The following is a 26,701-nucleotide window of genomic DNA, read 5'->3' on the forward strand; positions in this document are numbered from 1 at the left end:
GATGTTTTTCTCTTTCTCTGCTGATTAATGTCTGTCTCTTCAGCTTTACGATTCTCTGTAGTGTCTCTGGGGGCCAATTTCTGGGGTTACTGATGACTAGAATGTGTTTGAAATGGAGTAAAATAAGAAAATAAGTTTATGATGCTGTGCCATTGGGAAAGGGGTGGGTGTAGTGAGGGCTGCTTGGAGCCAGAGCTACAGAGATGGTCCTAGGAGCTCCATAAGACTACTATGGTGCCAACAGCATCCTCGTCAGTTGGCATGGTGCTCCAATAAAATTCAGTCTAGGCTTTCCATAGCCCTCATTGTGAATCCACAGTTGGTGAAGCTGCCAACATTTCTTTCCTGTAGCTGAACTATTGGATTAATGACAGCTTATTCCATTCTCACCATCCCTTCCAGTTTATAAAAGCTGCAAGCCTCTGTTCCAAAATGTATATTTTTAAAACAGAAAAACCTCCAGATAATCAATTAAAATAACAGTGATAGCCCCAGTCCTTCTTTGTGAGGAGATAGCACGTGTCCCATTGGGGATTTAATAAAAAGAATGATAACTTAGGGAGTGATTTGCCACCTCCTAATGTGGCAGTAGTTCTGGGTAATAAGAATAAGAGCTCCCATTTCTATTGAGCTTTAAGGTTTACAAAGCACTTTCCTCACAGCAATGCTTGTGAGCTTATATAGTAGTAGTATCCCCATTTTACAGATGAGGAAACCAAAACTCAGGGAGGTGAAATGATTTACATGTTGTGACACTACTTAGTGGTAAAATTAGAATTTGAACCCAGGACTTCTAACTCTAGAGATGAATGCCTCCCTCTCTCTTTCCCTCCTCCCTCCTTTCCTTTGTCCCTCCTTCCTTCCTTCCTTTCTTCCTTCCTTCCTTCCTTCCTTCCTTCCTTCCTTCCTTCCTTCCTTCCTTCCTTCCTTCCTTCTTTCCTTCCTTTCTCCTTCTATCTCTCTCCCCTCCCTATGTTCCTTTCCCCCTCTCCCTCTCTCCTTCTCTCTCTTCCTTCCTTCTTCTCTCCTTCTGTTCCTTCCTTCTCTTTTCCTCCCTCTTTCTGTTTTTCCTTCTTGTCTTTTTTCTTTCTTCCTCCCTCTTTTATTTCCTCCTTCCCTCCTTCCTTTCTTCTCTTCTTTTTCCTTCCTTCCCTACTCCCTACCTTCCTTTCTTCCCTCCTCCTTCCCTTTCTTCCTTCCCTCTTCTCTCCCTTCCTCCCTCCCTCCCTTCCTTCATCTCTACCTTCCTTTCCCAGTTTTGTCTTTCCCTCTCTTTCTTCCTTTCTATCTTCTTTCCTTTGTCCCTTCTTTCCTCCCTCTCTCCCTCCCTCCCTCTCTTCCTGCCTTTCTTTTTTCAAGCATAGCATAGGGTATTAGACATTAGTCTTGAAGTCACTAAGTCAATAAATGTTTAAGTGCCTACTATATGCCAGGCGCTATGCTAAGTGCTGGGGATACAAAAAGAGGCAAAAAGATAGCCCTTGCCCTCAAGGAATTTGAAGTGTAATGGCTCTAGAAGACCTAAGTTCAAATTCCATCTCAAGACAAAACTTCTCTGTGCCTCAGTTTACTCATCTGCAAAGTGGTAGAGCTTGAACTAGATGGCCTCTAAGGTCCTTCCAGCTCTAAATCTCGGATGCCATATCATAGGTATCTGACAGTGTCTGTGACATTCCATAACACTATTCCCTCACTTCTCTAATGAAAGGAAGGAGGTAAACTGCCTCATTATTTTTCTCTGGAGCCAGTCTTGGTCCCTATAATTACACAGCATTCCAGTTATATTATTATTTCCTTTTATGTTATCATTGTATACATTTTCCCCTAGTTCTGATTACTTTATTCTGCACCAGCTCATATAAATCTTTGCACGTGTCTCTGAATTCCTCAAATTTGTTGTTTCTTATGGCCTAATGGTATTCCTTTATGTTCATGTACCATAGTCTATTTATTCATTCTCCAGGGCACTTTGTAGTTCTTTGCTACAACAAAAGCATTACTATGAATATTTTGATATGTATACAGGACCTTTGTTTTTGTTCTTCACCTCCCTGGGGTATATGCCTAGTTGTTGTATCTCTGGGCCAAAGGGTACTACCAGACAATGCTCTTTCCAGTACTCTATAATGCCTCAACACAGCAGTAAGCTTTTGCTGTATTTATCCTCATGGTGGGAACAGAATGAAAAACCCTGGAGTTGTAAGAAAGAATCCTGCATGTGATAAACATGATTATCTGTGTAACTAATAATATTATGCATGTAATAAACATGTAATAAGCAATGTGTACCTTCTTGTGTGCTGCCTTTTGATCAGTATTCTTATTATTAGAAAAAGTGAAGGTTGATTGGACCCAGTGCTACAGAAGTAGTCCTAGGACCTATATAAGATCACTATGTTACCAACAGCATCCACATCAACTGACATGGTGCTCCAACAAAATTCAGTCTTGGTTTTCCATAATCCTAAATGTGAATCTGCTGTCACTAAAGTTGCTTTAGAACATGTTTTTTATAGCCTTCCCATTAAGGCTGGCTTTGAAGAGGAGCTGTCCTGAGCTCTTGTTCTAGCCCTGGGGATTACTATATTTCCATCCTTTGGTTAACTGGAAAATAGATTGCTTGCCAGTGTTTGGTTGGTTTCCCCATTTCCTCAGAGCAAACCAGTGATCATAGTTTTCCCTTTTGAGGTTGCAATAGGAAGGAGGTAAAGACTTCAGATGTGTTAGTAACAAGACTCTAGATTGATGTTTTTTGTTCCCAACTCCAGGTCTTACTGTTCTATCTCAAGAGTTTAGGTCAGGCATTCAGTCAACAAGCATTAAGTGTCTACTATGTGCCATATGCTAAGTACTGGGGATAAAAGAAAAGGCAAAACATAGTCCCTGATCTAAAAGAACAAATCTAATGTGTGTGGGGAAACAAAATAAACAACTACGTATAAACAAGCATATGTAGGGAAAATTGAAAATAATCATCAGAGGGAAGACATTGACATTAAAGGGAAAATTTCCTATAGAAAGTGAGACTTATAAATGAGACTTGAAAGAAGCCAGGAGAGTTAAGAATTAGTGATGAGGAGGTTGAGCATTTCTGGCATGAGGAGCAGTAAATGAAAATGCCAGGAGTAAGGAGATGAAGTATCTCATTCTAGAAACAGTCCGGAACAGGCCAGCCATCCTGGATCAAAGAGTCCGTGGGTGGATGGATATTTATAAGGTGTGAAAAGACTGGAAAGGTATGTGTGCAGGAGAAGGTTATGGAAGGCTCTGAATACTAAATAGATGATTTAATCATTTCCACATCTGTTAAAAAAACGAGGAGCTTGAACTGACTGGCCTCTGAGATCTTTTCCTGCTCTAGAACAATGGAATTTTAGTCATTGAAGGGGGGCATAAGTCTGCCTGAGCAAAGATTTTCTGCAGGGATATTCCTAAAATGTCAGCATTCTACATCCTTAACTTTACATACTTAAAACTCTACAAATTGAATGAATCAGTGGGAAGACAAGCATTTATTAAGGATTTGCTATGGCAAAGTACTATGCTATATGCACTGAGAACACAAATCGAAAGGTCAGACAGTCTCTCCCTCAAGGAAGGTCCATTCTTTTTTTAAAAAAAATTATTTAAGAACTTTTTATGCATTCAATAGTATTTTATTTTTTCTATCACATGTAAAGATAGTTTTCAACATTCATTTTTATAAGATTTTGAGTTTCTGATGCTATATGAAATGAGCAGAACCATTATACATGGCAACAACAAGACTATATAACAATCAGTTCTGATAGACGTGGCTCTCTTCTACAGCGAGAAGATTCAAACCAGTTCTGTTTGTGCAGTGAGGGAGTGGGGGGAAGAAGGGGAAAATTTGGACCAAAAGGTTATGCAAGAGTCAATGTTGGAAAAATTGCCCATGCATGTGCTTTGTAAATAAAAAGCTTTAATTAAAAAAAAAAGATTTTGAGTTCCAACTTTTTTTACTCCCTTTCTTCCTTACCTCCCCCACTCCCAAGAGAGCAAGAAATTTGATATAGGCTTTATATGTACAATCTTTAAAAATAAATTTCCATATTAGTCATGTGGTGAATTAAAAAAATCATCCTTTATAATCCTGTGTAAAAACATTATTCAGAGAAGACATCCAGAGGCTTCACCAGACAGTTATGTCTACACCATGAACATTTTTAAAGAAATTTTACTCTAAAGTAAGGTGATCATATCCATTCAACCCCATGATCTCCCTGTGGGAAACAGCATGGTATGGTAGAAAGGATGTGAGATTTATAATTAAAGCATCTAGGTTTGAATCCAGTCTCTGCCGCTTATTATCTGTGTGACCTGAGATAAATCACTTATAACTATCTTGGGCTCCTCATCTTTAAGTTTTTCCTTATCATTTAAAAGAGTGTTGGACTAGATGGTTTCTGAGGTCTTCTCCAGCTCTAAATTTATGATTATCTAATGTCTATTCTATCTTTAATAATCTCCCCTACATCTTTGAACTTTTCAACCAATATTCCTCCTTCCATCTCTTCATCTTAACTAGACTGACTTTTCCTCAGCAGTTACCACATTCTTTAGAATCATCTTTATTAGAAGACTTTCATCCACCTCCCCAACTCACAGAATTTGGAGGAAGTATAGGCGTAAGGGATAGCGAGATGATGCAGTGGATAGAGCACTGGTCTTGGAGTCAGGAGGACCTGAGTTCATATCCAATCTTAGACATGTAGGTAACACTAACTGTGTGACTCTGGGCAAATCACTTGGAACCCCATTGCCTTCACCCCCTCCTCCAAAAAAAAAAAAGAAAAAGAAAGTATAAGCATACTCATTTCCAGATGATTTTACTTCCTCTATTCCTCCATAATCAGCCTTTAAAATTCACGCAATCCATTTATTCTAGCTTATTGCTTTTACTTACCAACCTCTATCTGTTTCAATATTCTTGATGCTTGCAATATTTTCTCCTTGACTTGGGAGTCCCAGAATTTGGCTAGAATATTCCTGGGAGTTTTTATTTTGGGATCTTTTTAAAGAGGTGATCGGTGGATCCTTTCAGTATCTATTTTACCCTCTGGTTCTACAATATAAGGACAATTTTTCCTCATAATTTCTCGAGAAATGATGTCCAAACTTTTTTTTTTATCATGACTTTTAGGTAGACCAATAATTTTAAAATTATCTCTCCTGGATCTGTCTTCCAGATATTTCCAATGAGATATTTCACATTTTTTTCTATTTTTTCATTTTCCGGTTTTGCTTTATTATATTTGATTTCTCATGAAGTCATTAGCCTCTAATTGTTCAATTCTAATTTTTAAGGAATTATTTTCCTCAGTGAGCTTTTGGTTATCATTTCCCAATTGGCCAATTTTGCTTTTCAAGGTATACTCCTCATTAACTTTTTGTAGTTCCTTTTACTCTCAATTTTTCCTCTAATTTTTCCTCTATCTTTCTTGCTTGATTTTTAAAATCCCTTTTGAGCTCTTCCATGGCCTGAACCCAATTCTTATTCTTCTTGGAGGCTTTGTATATAGGAGCTTTGACTTTGTTATCATTTTCTAAGTATGGGTTTTGATTTATCTTGTCACCACAATAATTTTCTATGATCAAACCTTTTCTGTTGTCTGCTCATTTTCCAAGCCTATTATTTGGCTTTTAACTCTTTGTTAAAGTAGGGTTCTGTTTCCAGAGTGAAGAGTGCACTGTCCCAAGCTTCAGGCAGTTTGTGCAGCTGTTTTCACACATCCTCCTAGGGATATGACCACAAGTCCTCTTTTCTCCCTTGGAACTGTTAAGATAGTTCCCACCCCACTGTAGCACTGTAGTGTGCTAAAGCTACTGAGTCCTGCATGGCTTGCACCAGGACTACATGATGGACTCCTACCCTAGACCTTTTCTGATGACCTGCTAAGTTGCCTTTGGCTGGAAAATGTTCTGCCTCATCTTTTTGGGTGTTCTGCTGCTCTTAAATTTGTTTAGAGTCATTTTAAGAGTTTAGGGGAAGAGGTTGGGTGAGTTCCTACTTTTACTCCACCATCAGGACTCCATCTCCCAGTTTCAACCTAATTAATGACAGTTATAAGCTCACATTCTTCCTCTTTATCTATCCCCTAACATTTTTCTGGGAGACTAGAATATTTTTGTTGATAATTTCTGAGGATCTGAAAATCATTCCTTCACCCTCAGATTCCATTTCGGCGACACACTGGCATAGTCACACTTGGAGGGCTGGAATAGACTTTCCAGGTCATCTAGGACAGTTGCATCAAACTCAAATAGAAAGGGGATCTACTGAACTATACCTAATGATTTCCATGGGTCACATGTTGACTTAATTTTAAAAAATTATTATTTATTATTATTTTTTAGCAATTGAGGTTAAGTGACTTGCCCAGGGTTACATAGTTAATGAGCATCTAAGACCATATTTGAACTCAGGTCTTCCTGACTACAGGGCTAATGCTGTAGCCACTGTGCCATCCAGCTGCCCCATCTTGATTTAGTTTTAAAATGTAATCTCTACTTCTATTTTATTGTATTTTAATTTATTTTGTAAATATTTCCTAGTTACAGTTCAGTCTGGTTCAGGAAAAACTGTGAAGTGTTGTGGGGTTGTGTGCAACCTGCAGTGGTAAGTTTGACATCTCTGCTCTGGTCTAACTCCCAGTGCTACTGCTGTTCACCATTTATAGGAAATTTTCCATTATCTTTTTTACTAGTTGATTTTCTATTCATCTTTTATAGCTCAACTGAAACCATCTCTTCTGTAAAGCATTCCTTAATTTCCCCAGTTAGTAATGTCCTCTTCCCTCTTGCACCTTATGAAATGCTTTACTTAGTGTTTTTCTAACATGCTATATATTATTACATATTACAATAAACTATTTAAAGTCTTATACTCCTCCAATATAGATTGTAAGTTTGCCAAAGACAGGAATCATGTCTTGTATTGACTTCTTCAGACCTAGAACAATGGTATGCACACAGTATGCACTTAATATGTTTGTGGAACTTAGTTTCGTCGAATTTCAATAATTTTCACAGATCAGAAACTAACTTTGAGCCAGATAATTCTTATTGATTTGAATGAAAAATACTTTTTTTTGGGTGGGGAGCTTGATACTTTTCTTGTTCTGGGTAGGGTCATTTGCTCTGGGCAGGGTCTCAATGCAGACAGAATTAGATATTTGCACAGTCAATTTCACAGTACAGGTAGGAAAAAATGCTTGATCTGGTCAATATTTCAGTTCAGATGCAGTCACAGAGAGATGGTCCATGACCTCAGTCTAGACAGAATCAGATATTTACTCTGATAAGTGTCTCCAGGAAGATTCAGGCATGAACTTGGATTCTCTGTGGTCAGGATCTCAGTTCTGACACAGACAGATAATTGTTGTGGACAGAATATTAGTCCAGACACAGAGATGTTTATAGAGAGAGATTTGTTCTGGTCGTGTCTCAGTGCAGACAGAAATAATTAAAGGTCAGAGGAACATAGGTCTAGAACTGGAAGGGGCTCCAGAAATCATTTAGACCCACATCCTCATTTTACAGATGAGGAAATTGAATCCCAGGGAAATTAAGTCATTTGTCCAAAATTACACAGAGAGACTGTGGCAGAGTGAGAATTTGGACCCAGGCCTTCTGATATCAGAGATGATACTTTTCCTACTGCCTCCTTAATGTTTGATCTGTTCAGCATTCTAAAGTAGACATAGATACGAACCGATGTTTGCTCTGGTCAATGTCTCAGCCAGGTATTTGCTTTGATAATTTTCTCAGTGCAGACTCAGGTGGATGTCTCTAGTTGGCAACCATCTTTGTGTGTATACAAACACAGATGTAGACAGATATTTTCTCATCAGTACAGTTGTCCCTTAGTTGTGTGGTACTTTCCCCACTCTCCTGGAGATCTGGAAAATCTGTGTAAAATGTTTTGGTTCTCCCTTTGTACCAGAAAAGAAGTCTGATTTTTTTCCTTTTTCTTTTGTGAGGTGTTTACTGTATTATAAAAGTTGGGTTAAGTATTTGATCATAGGCTCTGTATTGTCTGCTGGCCTTCATGTGTCATCTGTGGCTTCTGAAAAACACTTCTATATATTTTTTCAATTTCTTAGGTTGACCCATGATATATTTAAATTGCATAGGGAAGGGATAACTGTATCTCAATGCAGATACAGAAGAAATAATGATGTCTGAAATTGTTCTTCTTATCTGGCTGCCTCTGAAACTGTGTCTTTTTTTTTTTCATCATGTGGTTCAAAGTCTTCTTCCTATGTCCTTTGGAGTCATTAATGAGAATTTGTGAGGCTTAATCACAGGAGCTATTGAAAGGAAGAATAGAGGATTGAAGCTTTTGCATTTTGAAGTAATCAACAGAGAATGCATAGTTTGTATTTCTGAAAGTACTAAGAAAACTAAGCAGTTTGGTCTTCCCATGAGAGAAGGTAAAAAGGGCTCTCTACTCTAAAAAGCAGAATCTTAACCTGTGGTTAGAAGATGTGAAGTGGAAGATTATGACAAAATGAAGGACAAGAAGAAAGACAGCTGAACGTTTGGAGAAATGTAATAGGAACAAGACTCTTTTAAAGAATATAATGTACTACCATATTCCTAGGAGGAAAAAGGTTTGAAGAATATTAAGTTATCCTTTGGCAACTATGAAGTTTATACCTCAAAGAGGTCAAAGAAAGAGGAAAAGGACCAATATGTTTGAAAATATTTATAAGCAACTCTTTTTGTGGTAGAAACTGAAAAGGACTCCCTCAACTGAAGATTGACCAAACAAGTGACAGGATATAAATGTGATGAAATTATATTGTGCTACAAGAAATGATGAAAAAGAATAGTTTCAGAGAAACTTGGGAAAATTTATATAAATTGATGCAACCTGAGCTGAGCAGACTAGAACAATTTATACAATAACAACAGTATTGCAAAGATAAACAACTTTGAAAGACTTAGGAACTTTGATCAACATGATAACCACCTATGATTCTTAAAGATTGATAATGAAGATGCTAACCATTTCCTGAAAGAGAGGTGACAGGTCCAGACTTTATCTTTTTTTTTTTTTTTGACATTGGGAATTTGTTTTACTTGACTATATACATACTATTTAGAGGATTTTGTTTTTCTTGAATTCTTAATGATGGAAAAAGGAAGTGATAGAGAGAGAGAGCAGATCTTTATTTGAAAATCAAATAAAATTTATTCTTAAAAAGAGATATACAGAGATAGTCATCAGCAGAAGAGATATGTAGTGGTGTGTCATAACTCCCTTCTGAGAATTATGAAAGCAGCTATTTGTCAACCTGATAAATATTAGAGCATTCTGCTATCTTTTGGGGGCATATATCTGAGACAGTGCTATGAAATCTGATGAACACAATCCCCATGAGATGATTCACTTAGGAAGAAATGATGTTACCATTAAGGAACCTGGAAATCAATGCTAGGGGTTATTCAGTTCTAGGAAAGAAATTGATAACTTTAATCACTTAGGAACTGAGTTTCTCTCAGTGCTACTGACTGATAGTAAAGACTTCAGAAGAGAATGGTGACTTTTCAAGTGAACAGCTATTTCAGAAGATGACAAATGAAAATGGGGTTTAGATTTCTGGGTTATGGTTTAAAATGCTGGGCTCTAGTTTAAGGATGTATTATACCCAATGAAGACTAATAAAATGAAGACAAAATGATGATGATGATGATCTATTCAGAATGGATGAGTCAGTGAAAACATGATAGAAAGGAAGTAGAAGTTTTCAACTCTTGGTTAGCTTTTGTTTTCTTTACCAAATATTGTCCTCTGAGGTATCATTGTGGAATGGAAGTGAACCTGCATTTTTTTGAAATAATACCATCAAAATCTAAATTCTGGAAGTTTCTGGAAAACTAGAAAATCTTCTACTTACCTTAGCTGGCTAACATTTGGCCTCCATCAAAAGGACAAGGTAGTCAGGGATAATACCACTTTAGACTTTAATTAATTTTCACAACATTAGAAAGAAACATAGGGGAAACCTTATTACTAATCTATATTCCTGCTACTATTTGTAAAGGGCCATGTCATGTTCTTCTTTTAATTCTCTGTGATCTGGTCTTGATTCCATATTCTGTATATTTCTCTTAAAATCTAAATGGGTTGGTGAATTTCCTGTGCATCCACCTCAGTCTTTTCAGACAAATTTTATTTTTCTTTGTCAATGGAATTATTTTCCTATGTATCTTCAGAATTTCATTTTTGAGCATCTCCTATCCTTCCTGGACTGACTGTTCCTATAGCATTTTAACCTGTTGAATTCTTTGAACACTTTGAAGCTTACTTTCTCAAAATCCAGGATGCATGTTAGACTATGTCCAGATTTTCTTCCTCTTTTACCAAACTCTGAGAGGGAGTGATGATCTTTCTTTGGGATTTCCATCATTGATTAAAGGAATAAGAATAGGCAATGAGGAAACCAAATTACCACTCTTTGCTGATGATATGATGGTATACTTAGAGAACCCCAGAGACTCTACTAAAAAATTATTAGAAACAATCCACACTTTTAACAAAGTTGCAGGATACAAAATAAGTCATCAGCATTCTTATACATTACCACCAAAACCCAACAGCGTTACAAAGAGAAATTCCATTTAAAGTAACTATTGATTGTATAAAATATTTGGGAATCTATCTGCCAAGGGAAAATCAGAAACTTTATGAGCAAAACTACAAAACACTTTCCACACAAATTAAGTCTGATCTAACCAACTGGAAAAATATTAAATGCTCTTGGATTGGGCGAGCAAATATAATAAAGATGACCATACTACCTAAACTGATCTATTTATTTAGCGCTATACCAATCAGACTCCCAAAAAACTATTTTGATGACCTAGAAAAAATAACAACAAAGTTCATATGGAAAAACGAAAGGTCAAGAATTTCAAGGGAATTAATGAAAAAAACCTCAAATGAAGGGATTTCCATCATTTCCACCTGATTCTATCCTGTCAATGAAAATTCATACTAGAATAGAATTTCCCTTTGTTAAGCTGAGCTAATGTTAGTAATAAATGAAACCCCCCAATCAAAGAAATACCAAACCAATTATCAAAAGGAATTTTAAAAAGGTAAATAAAGTTATTAGTCTTTGGTAGTGACTGAGTTCTCAAAAGAGATGGTGGTGGATTAAAGAGTTACACTTGGAATGAGGGAAATGTAATTCAAACCTTCCCTTCAATACTTACTGATTATATGATCCTGGGCAAGTAATTTGCTCAGTCTTGGTTTCCTCATCAATAAAATGAGGATAATAGTAATAGTAATACTTCTCTGGTTTGTTATGAGGATTGACAAAACAGATAATTGATAGAAAGAAAACTTTAAAGTACTATATTAATGTCAGTGACTTTTATTGTCAAAGTCTCCCATATCTTACCTCTACACCAGGTTTATGATATTTGCAAAATTCTTAATTTAGTTCCTCTTTCTGCATTGTTGATCTGTGGTACACTAGTGACTTCTGTTTCTCCTTCTATTTGCTTTCAACTAAATAGTTTTTATTATGTTTCTTTTGCTTTAGTTCTTATATGTCTTCTGAATCTACAATATCCCCATCCCATTTGACTTTTTAAATAAAGCACTCTCATCTAGAGTCATGATTCAGTCATGAATTTTATTTCATCAAATGTCAGTGACAATTATTAGAACAAATATGTTTTCTTGGTTTAGGAACCTCTAATTTCTTTTACTCATTTCCTAGCTTTTGTATATAGATCTTTTGGATTTTGCTGTTCACTCATTTCTTGGCTTTTATTTTCTGTGAACACTTGTCAATATTTTTTCCTTCATTGTGGTTACTTTGTATTATATTCTAGTTTGGGGACAGATATAAGCAGTCTTCTCCCTCCTTAATCCCTTTCCCCCCCTGAAATCTCTTTTGGTTAGTTTTGTAAGACACATTCTGACCAACCGTTTTTTTTTTTTTATACTACATCTCTGGTCAGGGATCTGACATCCCTACATCCTTATATTTTAAGCATTGGTCCAGAAGTCCAAATTGTACTAAGATATGACTTATGTTCACTCCCAAATTAAATTTTTTTTCACCAATACTCCTTGCTTGCATAGGACAACAGTGAGAAAAACAATGTATGCACTTATGTCCTTCAGTTATTTCCTCAAGACTTCATAATCATTGGCTATCCTTTTTAGATTTCTTCTGGCAGGATCATTTATGTCCATATGAATCACCAAAAGTGCATAGTTATCATTCAATAGTCTTGGGAAATTCTCTTGGATACATGCCCTGGAAAGACAAGAGACCTTTCTCTAGTTCTTATGGTGATAAATAGCTGCCTCAATGTTCCCAATCAAGGAATCAATCACCAATTCATGTCACTCTTTAAAAAAAAATTCTTCTAACCCTTACTGGATAATATTTATCTGATGGCTTTTGTGGTTCTATTGCATCATTTCTTGGAGCATTTAACTCCTTCCTCTTAAGAAAAAGCCTCAAATCTCTTAAATTCTTATTTGCAACTGGTCTTAAGTATTCCATTTCTTCTCTTTGTAACATTCCTCCTCCACTTGATCCTGACAAGGATCAATTTTCCCTTCTTTCACCTCAGATTTTTCTCTTTTCCTCCCTCCCTCCAATCTCGATTCCCCCCTCCTTTTCTACCTCCTCTTCCCCTCCCTTTGTCTCTCACCTACCCTTTCTCTCTCCCCCTTTCCCTCTCTCTCTCTGTCTTCTCTCCCCTCACCCTCATAGAAGTTTCCCCTGCTTCATCCCTGACAACCCAGAGTATAGAGAGTCATTCTTTGATTCCTTTCACCTCTAATCTAGAAAAGAGATGAATGTATACTTGGAATACAGATAACAGTCAATCATTGTGGCAAACATGTAAACATCATTTATGATAACAAGACACAACACAATTTCCCCTACTTTTCTTACTGAGATTTTTGGTCTTTTTTTTGAAACTACTAATAGGTGTTTATACATCAAACCAAAGCACTGTGTTAAAACTTGCTTAGCTAATTTTTATCTGTAATATCTTGACAGTACCTTTCAATGTCCTTTCGTCATTCTATCTTTCCCAGTGCAAAAATGGCTTTTTTGGTGGAGAGAACAGGAGAAAAAGTTTAGGAGTTTTATCTTCTTGCCATCTTCTGTTTAAATTGCCCCATTCTGAACATTAATCCTAAATTTACTTTAATGAGGCCTCTTTGTCCAAATATATCTTTAAAAAGTCATTTGTTATTTATTTATTTGGCATTCTTTGACAGCCTTAGTTCATTTGAGAATAAGGTCATTTGACCTTATTCTTAGAGGATGCTAATTTTAATTTATCTTTAGTACCTGCCTTTGCTGTCAGTTTGTATATGTCTTTCAAAAATCTAAGATAGTCACTGCACTCCCTATTTATACATATAAAGTCTTTTGATATAAATTCTCATTTTCTCTCTGTTTGGAATAATTTGTTTATTATCTTTATTTTTAAAATAAATGAAAATTAGCATTTTTTCCTCATCTTGTTGCCTCTCATGATAATAGCTAGCATTTCTACAGTGCTTAAGAGTTTGCAAAGCATTTATAAAAGGTAAGCATTGTTATTATCTTTTTTTTTTTAAACAGATGAGGAAATAGGCAGACAGAGGTCTATTGACTTATCTTACGTGTCTGTGGCCAGATTTAAACTCAGTTTTTCTGATTTAAAATCCAGCACTCTATCCACTCTTCTACTTGGTTGCCTAATTGAGAAAGAAAAACAAAATTCCTGTTAATAATATGTGTGGACTAACAAAACAAATTCCTTAATTGGACAAATTAAAAATATTTCTAAGTCCTTAATTTGACCCCATCACCTTTCTGTCAAGAGCAGGTTAGCATTTTTTATCATGAAACCTCTGAAATCATGGTTGGTCAATGCACCAATCAGTTCCCAAGTCTTTCAGAAAAGCTTTTCTTTATAATATTGCTGTTTACTGTGTAGCTTTTTTTTCCTATTCTACTTGTTTTACTCTGCATGAATTCATCCAATTCTTCTTAGCTTTTTCTCAAACTATTCCCTTTATCATTTCTTATAGCGCAGTAGCATTCATCATATTCAGATATTACAACTTGTTCAGTCATCTCTTATTTGATGATTCTTCCCCAGTTTCCAATTCCTGCTACCACAGAAGGAGCTGTTATAAATATTTTTGTTCATATGAGTTCCCTTTTCTTACTTCTCTTTGGGGGTATAAATCTACTAGTTTTAATGCTATGTCAGAGGGTATGCACAGATTAATAACTTTTTGGGCAGTTCCAAATTGCTTTCCAGAACAGCTGGATCAGTGTATACCAATCCATTGCAGTTGTCATTTTCTTTCTTTCTTTTTTTTCCCCCCACTACATTTATAGTTTTACTTCTGTGCATGTTTTCTGTTGGATATTTCTATCAGAATATTTCTTTTATTTATTGATTTTCACCTCAATGGTCGCTATTATGCTTCATTTTTCTGATTCTTTTCATAGATAGATAAGTAGATAGTTGATAGAATATTTGTAAAGCAATTATTCTCAGGCACTGTGCTAAGTTCTAGGAGTACAAAAACAAGAAAGCCAGACAATACCTACCCTCAAATAGCTTACATTCTAATGGAGGAAGATAACATAAAGCAGAACCAGAAAAGACACAGTATGGTGTGAAAATGCTGGGGAGACCTGGTTTTAGGTGAGACAAGGCAAAACTCATCTACCCAAACTTCACACTAACAAAGCAGAGTTGAAGGTTGTATTGGGCTAGATATGAAAAAGATGAAAAATATGGTTAAAGTTCAGGCAGCATGGTGTGGAAATGTATGTTTTTTTATTATTTAATAGTCTGCTATCTTTTAAAACTACATTCAGTTTCTTGCTCAGCACTTTTTAACTTCTAGCAATGCTTTCTAGGTCCTTTCTGGAAATATAATTTGCCTCCATATGAATCACTGAGAATGAATAATGATCGTTAGGTTCTCCAAGACTTAGAAAAGTTTGTCATATGCCAGACATCTGTCCAGGAAGATAACAGATCTCTTTATTATTTATACTGATCAATAAATAGCTACCCTATTATATAGCAAGTTGTCACTAGCCACAACTTGTTTTCTGAATTTTCTTTTATTCTTCCTGGATGATCACTCATTGATAGCATCCATGTGACTGTCATCATTAGTCCTTGGAGGACAAGCACCTGTATCTTCCAGAGACTGTCAAATGTCCTGTTCTCTACAAAGAATCCCATATCTATTACTCGAACCCAAACATTCAGTGATTTTTCCCTTTTTCTTCTCTGTATAATAGTAACCCTCCTTTTACACAGCTCTGTCTCACTTATATCCAATTCACCTGCATGTCATGGCATCACTTCTCAGATGTCCTGATACTCTTCCAGAATGAAGGACAAACAAATTTTCCTTTTGATGTGGAGGATGTCCCTCTACTTCTCTCTTTTCTTTTTCTTTTTTATTATTTTATTCTAGTCTTTCAAGGAACAAATACTTCTATGTGTCAGGCACTATGCTAAGATTGGAGATACAAAGGAAAAACAATCAGTTCCTGCTTTTAAGGAGCTCACAGTCTAATTGGGAGGCAATGTGTTAATTATTATATACAAACACATATATACAGGATAAGCTGAAGATAATCATCGGAGAGAGGACATTAACATGAAAATACCTCAAAAAGTTCCTTGCAGAAGATGAAATTTTAGCTGAAGCTTGGAGGAAACCAGGGAATTTAGAAAGTACAAATAAGGAAGGAAGGAATTCCAGGCATGGGGAACTGTGAGTGGAAATTCCTGGAATTGGGAGATGCTGTGTGAGGGACAGCAAAGTGTCCGGTGGCACTGAACTTTAGAGTAGATGGGATATATAAGAAGTAAAAAGATTAAAAAAGGAGGAAGGGACTGGATCACGGAGAGCTTTAAAAGCTTGGCAGAAGATGTTATATTGGATTTTAAAGGCAGGCAATAAGAAGTCCGTGGAGTTGATCCAATAAGGGTGGTAGTGATATGATCAAATTTGTACTTTAGAAAGCTGAGGTAAGGCTAAGGGGCTTACATGGAATTTGTCCTAAGAAAATATACTTAATGTATATCTGCATTGGGCTCAGGCTATTGGCTGTTTTTTTGTTTTGCATTGTTTTTGGAGAGCTGTGTGCATATATAGGTTTTTTTTGTTTGTCCTTCTTTCTTGACGTGGACCATGATATCAGAGAGATGATGCCATGACATGAAGTGAAATGGATTTAAGTGAGGGAGGTCACCCACCTCACTTTCTCCTCCAGAGACACCTGGGTCCAGTGACCAGATATTGACCAGGATGATTAGAGATGGCTCTGGGTGACATGCAGGGTGGATGAGCAAGGACCAGCAGCTGTCTGAGTATGTCTACACATGCAATTCAGATTATGTGGCTCTGAGCTGAGGCTGGTCAACAAGGTCTGCACATATTGTTGGGTGCTGAAAAAGAGTTAGGGGCAGTATATGTATATATATGGGCTGAGTTCAAGTTGTTGAATTGTACCTATAGACTGGGGGCATAAGCCGGAAGGAGACTGTGTGAGTGGTGAGTATGCAGATACAAGGTAGGACTGAGAATGTGTGTCTGTGGGTGGGTATAGAGGCTCTTTGAGTGTGTTTGGAAGTGGGGGGAGGCTATGTATACTTTTGTGTGTGGGAACAAAGTTGTGTACTGGAGAGCAAGATGTATTTAAGAGTTGTATATATAGAAAGGGCTGTGAGCTGTCTCTGTGGCTATTGTTTGTGTATTTGAGAAAGGGGCTACAAAAGAAGGTGTGTGTATGGGGTTGGATGTTAGAAATGCTGCTATGGGGTCATTGCAGTATGTATCACTCTGTGTGTGTGTGGGGGGGAGGGGCGTGCGCTGATCTGAGGGTGGGGGCTGTGTGGGATTGGATACCATATACATAGGGATGATGAGGGAGGGCTGCTCATGTTCACTGAGGGAGGGTTCTAGATCTGGGTGTGTAAAGGGGGTCTATATGAGTGGGCGGGGCTTTGTGTGGGGGAGAGTTTCTGAGGCAACCGGACATTGTATATGTGATGAACTGGTGCAATATGTATGTGGTGAGGTGGTGCTGGGCTCTGTGTGTGCGTGTGTGTGTCTGTGTGTGTGCGCGCGCCCACGTTTAGAATTTGGGGCGTGCTGTAGTTGGGTTAGGACAAGACCGATGTGGAGGAGACTTTCTCTCCTTTCTCAAGGAGGACGAGCCCCCAAGCCTTCGCCTGGAGCCCTAGAAGGTGCCTGCGTCTTCGGTGCAGCAGGGGCTTGGCGGGTGGATGGCCAGTTCCTTGTGCCGGGAACCCCTGGAGGTTCCAATACCCGGATCCCCCGTGTGTGTGATAAGCCTCCCGCTCTCTGCACTTCCCCCTCACTACGGCCTTCAGAACTTAGCCCTTCTGCGGAGAGTTTCCTGTCTCTGAGCGAGGCCCCTTTCCTGCTCTCGTGCCGCCTTTCTTCTTTTCCTTCTGCCCAGCTTCTGTTCTTCCATCAGAAGAAAGTTCACCCCGGGAGGTGTGCCAGGTCTACATAGTTACGAGTCTAGCCATTGATCTCGATCAGTTATGGGGGACCCTTTCCACCAGGGGGCGCTGGGGCCCCACACACAAGCCGGGACCACTCTGCTAGGGTCTTGGCTGCTGTTGATAGCAGAAAGGGTCCTGGTTGGGAGCCAAAAAAATCATCATTCAGGGTAGTCAGTGACGCCTGGGGATTACGAGGTTTTGGGGGTAGTAAAAAGCTTAGGGAGTCAGGGAGCCCTGGGCGGGAGTGATTTGTGGTGTTAATAAAGGATTAGTGGGCAGAGTGGATTAATGAGAGGAACTAAATGAAGTTCGCAAACTCGTTCCCGGGGAGAGGGAGAGTTCCCGTTCGGGAGCTTTGCCTGTGGTCTCACCTCCCGGGCAGCAGTGTTCGCAGTAGAGAGATGGCACCAAACTCCCCAAACTTTTTACCTCTTGATCCAGCCACGGCCACTGTTACTTCTTGGATGTTCTAGATCCCATCAATGACCTACTAGCTACTTGCTCTCCTTTACTTGGAGAGTCACTCGAGCCAGGGGGACTCTGGTTTCTTTCACACTTTCCCTTAGTTCTTAGTTCAGTCCCCGGGACCTGTGACTATGACTACGAGTGGCCACAATCTCCGTATGGGGGAGGGGGAGGGGGCAGTTTACTGCCCTGGCGCGCCCGTGGGGCCGTCTGCTCCGGGTATCCATCCTCCTGGGCGACGTGCCGCGGGACGCAGCAGCGGGGGCAGCGGCGGTGGAACCAGGATGCGCTGCGTTTGGGGGCCAGGCAACGAAGTTAGAGTCATGGGACGTGGTGGTAAGAGAGCAGGTGAAGAGGCACCATGTGGGCATCACAGCTGAATGGGTCACGGGAGCAAATTCATGGCGATAATATGACAAGAAGTGTGTGTGGGGGGAGGGGGAGCTCCTGAAGTCCGGGGCTGGACAATGTGGTAACTATTTATACCAGGATCAACCTTTAGTTTTCTTGGGTGGGAGGCAATATGTAAGAAGAAAAGATTCCTTCAGTAGCCTCTGCATTCTCAAATCTTCCCTGCCATGTTTGGAGCACAGGTCATGTTAAGGATAGAAAGGGTGGGGTAAAGGTCTCATAAAAACAGCTTCATGCTACTTCTTTGTGGAAATGGTACAGCTTCTTGGACTTAATTTAGACAACACACACATAATACTTCTATGAATGTTCACTCACATATACAGTTCTTGATAACACATTCTTTGGTTGTGTTCTGCGCCCCCATTTTCTTGTTTTTAATCCTTTGGGGATAAGATAAATGTATTGTGTTCAAATTTTAGTCATGGGCAGGGAATGGGCATTTACACAGTGCTCTGCCTGTGGTGAACACTTTGTTAATATTATCTCATTTGTTCCTACCAACAATTCTGCAAGGTAGATGCTGTTATTATCCTCATTTTGCAATCAAAGATACTGAGGTAAACAGAGATTAAATGGTTTGCCCAGGTTCACACAGTTAACAATTGTCTGCAGCCAGACCCTAAATCAAGGCATATTAAGAAAGAATTCAATGGGCTTCAGAAAACAGCATTACTACTCTTCCCTTCCTGGTCCTTTTGTTTCACAAGACTTTTCTCTAAAAACAATGGGGAAAGTGTCTGACCTAATTTTTCCATGCTATTCTTTTCACCTTGGATCAGTCTGTCCAGGTCTGTTTATCTGGTCTGTTCCAGGATGATCAGTTTGGTTAGTCGTTTTTCCTGTGTTAATCTATGCAGTCTGGAGAGATTTTCAGCCTACTCTGATCTATCTAAGGTGAACGCCTATCTGAACTAGTTTCTCTGGGTAACTCTCTGGGTTGGTTTGAGTTTTTCTCTCTGAGCTGATTGGTGGGGGAGAGTTTGTTTCTGTTGGTTTGTCCAGGTCAATCCTTTTGGGATGGACTTGGAATTTTTTGAGAACAGGACATTTTTGAGTTTGTCCCAAACTCAATTTGTACCCTCAAATCTGGGCTGTTGTCCTAGATATGTTCAGCAGGTGGCAACATAGGAATGTGACATAAAAACCCAGGACTGTTTGCAAATGAAATGAGAACACTCACTGTATCTTTGTGATTCCATGAAACCTTTCCTTAGGAGGGCCCAGAGTCACAAAAATGGTGGAAACATTGAAGGCAAGTCACATCAACAAACATTTATTGGTGCTTAATATATGCCAGGCATTGTGCTAAGTACTGGGGATACCAAAAAAGACAAGAGATAGAGAGTGGGGGACTGCCCCAAACCTGGCTGTGTCTAGACCCTTGAGAAGGCTCACAGAGAGTGAGACTGGGGATGGTGGGGGAGCTGGGTCCACTTGCTCAGGTTGTTCTGCATTCCAGCATCTTTCGGAAACTCTTTCGGAAGTTGTCATCCAGGAAGGCATAGAGGAAGGGGTTCAGACAGGAATTGGTGTAGCTCAGGCTGGTAATGAAATAGGAAATACCAATGACCAAGGAGGTCTGGGGTAGGTCTGTAGTTAGTGCCACAATGGTTGCCAGATGGAAAGGCATCCAGCACAGGAGGCACACAGCTAGGACAATGATGACCATGATGGTCACTTTCCTTTTGGCCTTGTTCAAGACCCTGGCATTGGAGTTTAAGCTCATGGCCCTCAGCTTGTGAAGCATCCCAATGTAAAGGATACAGATGGTGGAAACAGGAATAGCAAAGCCCAGGACCAGGGTATAGATGCGACTGGCCTTGAACCAGAACCTCTCTGGCTGAGGGAAGCTTAGTCCACAGCTCTTGATCTGCAGTTCATTGGTATAGACACTGGCAAAGATGAAGAAGGGCAGGACAATGAGGGTTACCCAGAGCCAGATGCAGATGCTGGTGGTTCTTGCAGCACGGTAGGTTCGATAGGACAGACGTCGGGATTGGACAGTGGCCAATACGACCAGGTACCTGTCTACACTCATCACAGTCAGGAAGTAGATGCTGGAGAAAATGTTGTAGTGGTCAATGGCTAGGATGACCTTACAGAGGAGCTCACCAAAGGGCCAGTAACGTAAGAGATGTTCCGCAATATTGATGGGCAGCACTAGTGTGAAGAGGTCATCAGCAATGGCCAGATTCAGGATGAACATGTTAGTTACTGTCTTCATTTTTGGTGCCTTGAGGATCACATAGATGACCGCAGTGTTGCCAGTTAATCCCACAGCACAAATAACAGAGTACATCACTGGGAGGAGGATATAGAAATCTAGAGACTGTTCTGGGAATGTGCAATTGGATTGACTGCTATTATCTGGGTAAAAGTCACTGCCTGTCATGTTGAAGAAAGAGCAATTGTCCTCTTGCCACATCCCCGTGTCTCCAGCCTGGTGGTGCTGGTCATCCTGTATCATGACCTCTGATGGGGCTATGGGCTCCTGTCCCATATTCCACATAGTGGCTGGAGGGATGAACAGATTGGCTTGTTATTGAGGCTTGGGCTCAGGACTTGAAATCAGGAAAAAAACAACCAGAAATATTTGAGGTTTAAGAATCTTACTCAGACATCACAGCAAATGCTCCTTCCCTCCTCCCCAGGTAAAAGTATCAGTCCCTTTCCCAGGGTAAAAATTCCATAATAAAGCTTCAGAAATTCCAGAAAGGACCTGAACTCACCAAGGATCCTCAAATCCCATTCCCTATTGAATTATAGGATTTTGCATGGCTCCCTCTATCGCTGTCACTTTCCTGTTTTACTCTGTTCTTTTCTGTCCAGAGAAATCCACAAACAGGTGAAGAATCTTCTCTAAGTCCTTCTTGGCTACGTAGAGCAAGCCTCCTGCCTTCCAGCCCCTGTGAAGACACATTCCCTTCTGAATAATTCACTTTCTATAGCTCCCCAAAGATAGCCTGATATTCACCATCGCTTCTGCTAAAGTTAGAGACCTTAAATTCCCCTGTGGAAACGATTTCTCCTTTTGGGTCATCATTACATTCCACAGGGAATCCGAGCAACAGAGACTTTGTGTTAGCAGAAGTGCGCTGTCCAGCAAAACAGAAGCTGACAATGTGGGTGTCAGGCATGCAGACTGTCTAGGCAACCATGGATAGGGGGTGCCTTCCTCCCTTGCTAAACTGGCTCTATCCTGTCCCTTTGCTACAGACAAAACAACACAGACTTGAGAGACCTGAGAGAAAAGTTTGTGGCTCTGAGGGATTAAGGATGGCCAAACTCAGGATAAAGGGCACAGTAAGCATGCTGCCCACTGTACACTTGTGGTGGTGGGGAAGTCAAGCTGTCACAGTGAATGCTAGTTCCTACTCACTGCCCTGCTTCCTCACCCCAAAAAGAGACTGGTGGGAACCCAACTCCCGTAGTAGAGACATGGTCCCTGCACAGCCTACCTGCTTCAGAGCTGGCTCCTGTAGTCCTCAAAGACTCCCTGCAAGTCTGTGCCTGAGGAGTCCAGTTCCCGTGTCCTCTTACCTCAGCCTCTGGTGCTAAAAACTGAGTAGTGAGTGCTCCTTCTCCATACCTGAAGCTTTTCCTGGTCACTGCCACAGCCCCGGTATCTCCGAATCTGAGCCCAGTCTTCTGTTCTCTGCAGACGCAGGCGGAGGTGGAGGGTCTCTAAGCCCTGATGACGCTGGCAGCCCAGGGGATTACACTTGTCATCAGAGCATCCACAAGCAAATGAACTGAGAAGTTCGTGCTGCTCAGACTGGGACCTGAGGCTGACTTCTCTTCAAATGTAACAACAACTGAGTGTGTGTGTGTGTGTGTGTGTGTGTGTGTGTGTGTGTGTGTATACCTGTGTCTGTGAATGGAAGAGTGTATTTGTGAGAGTGTGTTTGTGTTTCTGTGGGTGTGTCCCTTTGTGTCTTTGTGTACCTGTACCTGGATATGTCAGATTTCTCTTTATGAACTTGTTTGTGTATTTTGTGTGTATCTGTGTCTGTTTGTGTATTTGTTTATATCTATGCTCTTACCCCAAGCTATCATCTTATTAAAGTTTATCAGTCAAGCCATGTGTGTTCCAGGGGGCAGAAAGACTCCAGGACAATTTGCTCTACCTGTTTACTGATAGTATTGTTCAATCCCAGAAGGGAAGAGATTTTCTTATCTTTTTTATTGACTCACTTATTTACTTACTTAAAATTCCCCTACTAGAGCACTGCTCCTGCAGGGGAGAAGAGACAGCTTGAGCACCCAAGTTCTTTACCTGCTCATCATCCTTTTCCCCTGGGTTACTTTAGCTATCTGGCTCTAGTAATGCTGGGTTTATGCAAAAGGAGCTTCATTCTCATAGCGCAGGTCATCTCATCAGCTCCAATCTTCACAACAAACTAGTATTCCTAGATGCCATATGTCCAAGTGGTTTGGGACAATTAAAATCTTTCCCAGGCACTCCTATCTTTTCCAAGTTTGAAGAAACCTTTCTGATAACTCACTTCCAAATCAGATCCATGAATCAAAGATAGATAATGCCCTCCTTCATTAAGTTGACAGGCCAGAGGACAGGAATAATTTGGAAAGTCTTCCAAACCATGTGAATACCAATCTGAACCTTCTTTTACCATTTCCTTCATTTTAGTTGCTCCTGAAGCCAAGTAGAAAAGTCTTCCAATGCTCTCTTGCTCTTCAAGTTCCACATTATTGTTTCAAATCCTCCAAATCAAAGTCATTGTTGTTCATTCATTTCAATCATGTCTGACTCTTTGTGACCTCATTTGGGATTTTCTTGGCAAAGATGCAGGAGTGGTTTGCTATTTCCTTCTCCTGCTCATTTTACAGATGAGACAGCCAAGGCAAACAGAGTTAAGTGACTTGCTCAGGATAATACAGCTAGTAAGTGTTTAAAACTGAATTTGAATGCATGAAGATGAATCCTCCTGATTCTAAGCCCAACATTCTCACCACAGTGCCATCTTGATGCAATCTTATAAATGAGCTAACTGAAGCCCAAAGGAATTACATAGTGAGAATTAGACCTTTCCTTCCAAATTTTCTCTCTCTTGCTTCACGTAGGCAAAAATCTGCATTTTAAATTCATAGAGTTGATTTCAGAGCCAAGAAGACTTGGATTTTGACCCCAGCCTCTGAAATGGAATGTCTGTGTGATCATGGGAAAGTCACTTAATTTCTTCCAGTACTCTAGGCCAGAGGTATCAAACAGGTGGCAATACTCCTGAGAGAGATCCAGATTAAAAAGTATTAGGAAAATATTTGACAAAATAAGTAAAGATATAATAGAAAATATTAATATGTAGTTTTCTAAGTAAACATCAAGAATCCTTATATAAGGTTTAGTGATCCTTTTTCTATTTGACATAAATATAAATAGCAGAAAAGCATTGGTAATTGTACTTTTCTCATCTGAAAGTTTCCTGTTTCAACTAAATCCTGGACTTAATCCCTAACTCTATAGCTTTACCTTAAAATGGGGGTCATGTATGAAAAAAGCACTAGTTTTTACATCACAAGATCCTGATTTGAATTCTTGACTCCTGCTGTGTCTCTTTTTTTCTCTGATATTGAGTTTTCTTATCTGTAAAATGGGAATAACATTTGCACCACCACTTTCATAGGGATATGAAGAAAGCATTTTATAAAACATAAAGCCCTTATAGAAATGTAAGCTGTTATTATTATTAGAATGCATTTTTTTCTATTTCCTATTTTAATTTTTTTAATGAAAGTGCTCTACTCACTGTAGGAATTGATGAGTCTTCCAATGAGAACCACTGATCTTGTTTGTCTCTTTCAGAGACCTATAGCCTCATTTTACTCTTCTAGGAGTTGATTTGGAGTTTCTTCCCACCTTTGATAGTTTCAAACCAAAACTGGTTTAGGAATAAAGAAGTCAGCTTTTGGAAAGCAGATGAAAGTCAGAAAAGATTTTTTTTCTAGAATAGCTCTGTGAGAAAAGCTCCCTTTACAGAATATTACTGATTTAGAGTATATTTCTTATTTATTTATCAAAGATCATTTCTCTAGGGACATTTATTATAAGCTCAAAGATACATTCATTTGTGGAGAAATGGACCAAAGCTAGAATGTGATCACACCTTAAGATGATAGCAATATGGATGAATGTATATGTGTATATATGTGTATGATTGCAGAAATCTATGTGTGTGTATATATACATACATACATATGTATATGTATGTATGTATATATATAAAATCCCCCTCTCCCTCCCCCCTCTGTCTCTCTCTCTCTCTCTCTCTCTCTCTCTCTCTCTCTCTCTCTCTCTCTCTCTCTCTCTCTTTCTCTCTCTCTCTCTCTGTATATATATATTTTTATATGGCTTTCTGGGCCTTAGCTCTGGAAAAAAGGGTGTCTCTTAATTGTATCTTGACAAGTCTTGGAAGAAAAGGAAATCACCTGGCCCAAGAGATGGTAAAAGCTATGGACAATGATGGAGTGATTAGAGTTCCTGAACTCATGAAAATGAGTCTTCCTGACTTTACTCTATCCACTAAGCCATCTAGCTGGCCACTAAAATGTAGTATGCATTTGATAAATGTCCATTATTATATTAATAATTAATAATAATTTTTTTATTATTACAGTTAAGCATATATCAATACATATATGCTTAATTGTAGCCTTCTTGGGGGAAGGTGAAGAGGAAGGGGAAAAAAGAATAAAATAAAAGTACACAGCAGGGAACAAAAGAAAACCTATAAAGGAAGCAAATAAAACACAACATATAGTGTTTATTTTATAGGTCCAAACTTCTTAAATTATGAGTCCTGATCCCATATGAAGTCATGTAAATGAATGTAGGAGTTGTGAAAAATTTGACAACAGTAAAAGGTATCAAATATTCTGCCAAGATTTAATTCTTTATTAATCAAACAAGCATATTCATCTCATTAAGTATGCATTTTCCATCTTTTATAAATGGTAAAATTATATGTATATCAAAGAATTATTTTAAAATAAATTTCTTTATGATGTATTATCAGTAAATGTTTGAATTGTATATCTATTTTATATATCTACGTAGCTGGGGTTAAGTAAAAATTTCTCTGTTGAAAAGGAGTCATGAGTAGAAAAAGTTTAAGAAGCCCTGAGATAGGCTTTCTTGAAATGGAAGTTTATTGCTTTATATTTTGAATCCTCTCTTATGTTTTATGCATATGGCAATGTACTTTTTTTCTATTTGTATTTAAATTTTAAATTAAAAAAAAGATAGTAGCAATAATAGTAGCCATAATACCAACTCAGGTCATTATAATATGACTTGTTTTAATCTTGAGATCAGCCAATAAATAATGATAAACATTTAAACAAAATAATAACAAACATTTATGAAATACATACTATGTTCTAGTGGCCAGCTAGGTGGCTTAGTGGATAGAGTGAAGTCAGGAAGACTCATTTTCATGAGTCCAGGAACTCTGATCACTCCACCACTGTTCACAACCATCTCTTGGGCCAGGTGATTCCCTCTTCTTCCAAGACTTATCAAGATACTATTACGAGATCCTGTTTTCCAGAGCTAAGGCCCAGCAAGCAAACGTGCCCCACAGCTTGACATAACAACAATCCTTTGCACTCACCGTCTGGATGACCTCAACCACAGCAAAATCGTAGAATTATTCCACGTAATTTTTGTATTGCTTTGATCAGCACAAGGTATTCTCTGAGCTGAGGCAAGTATTAGATAATCTTAGATAAGTTCTGGTGATGAAGCCCTGCTTGTTCTGAATCAAATTTGTTACATTGTTGCTGTTTTCCTTTATTATCTGGGCTACAGCTCACTGAGTATAAGTATTGAGGTTTAATCACAATGAAGTGATCCCCCTTAGGAGGTGGTGTCCCTCCTGCACATGTATCTAGTTTGTCTCCTTGTTTGCAAACGCTTTGAAATTAAACTTCTATTTGATTTCTGTCTCTCTTGTCTCTAGCCTGCTTTGTTTGGCTCCTGTTATACACAGGTTAGAAGCCAGTTTGATGCAGTTGACAGACAACATAACATAACATTCTTTCTCTAGGAATTCTTTTACTATCTAGCTCCTGCCTCTCTAAGACTTCTGTATCTTCAGAAAGTGAGCAAGTTACCTGCTTTCAGTGATATAAATTTGTGTTTAATACAATCTGTGTTTAATTCTTTTGTCTTTGATTTCTATCCCCAGCCTCCCTTTTATGGACCAAGTCTAGGATGTGTTGCAGAGCC

At 38.9% G+C, this 26,701-nt stretch overlaps 1 protein-coding gene across 1 annotated transcript; it reads right to left on the reverse strand.

Annotated features, from left to right (window-relative positions):
- Positions 1-19,743: 19,743 nt before the first annotated feature.
- Positions 19,744-21,127, reverse strand: NPBWR2 (neuropeptides B and W receptor 2). The gene has a single exon (XM_051982982.1). It carries the CDS (start codon positions 20,963-20,965, stop codon positions 19,895-19,897), a length of 1,071 nt encoding a protein of 356 aa, XP_051838942.1. The 5' UTR covers positions 20,966-21,127; the 3' UTR covers positions 19,744-19,894.
- Between the last annotated feature and the right edge of the window lie 5,574 nt (positions 21,128-26,701).

The sequence above is a fragment of the Antechinus flavipes genome, chromosome 2 (genome assembly GCF_016432865.1).
Source record: "Antechinus flavipes isolate AdamAnt ecotype Samford, QLD, Australia chromosome 2, AdamAnt_v2, whole genome shotgun sequence".
NCBI lineage: Eukaryota > Metazoa > Chordata > Mammalia > Dasyuromorphia > Dasyuridae > Antechinus > Antechinus flavipes.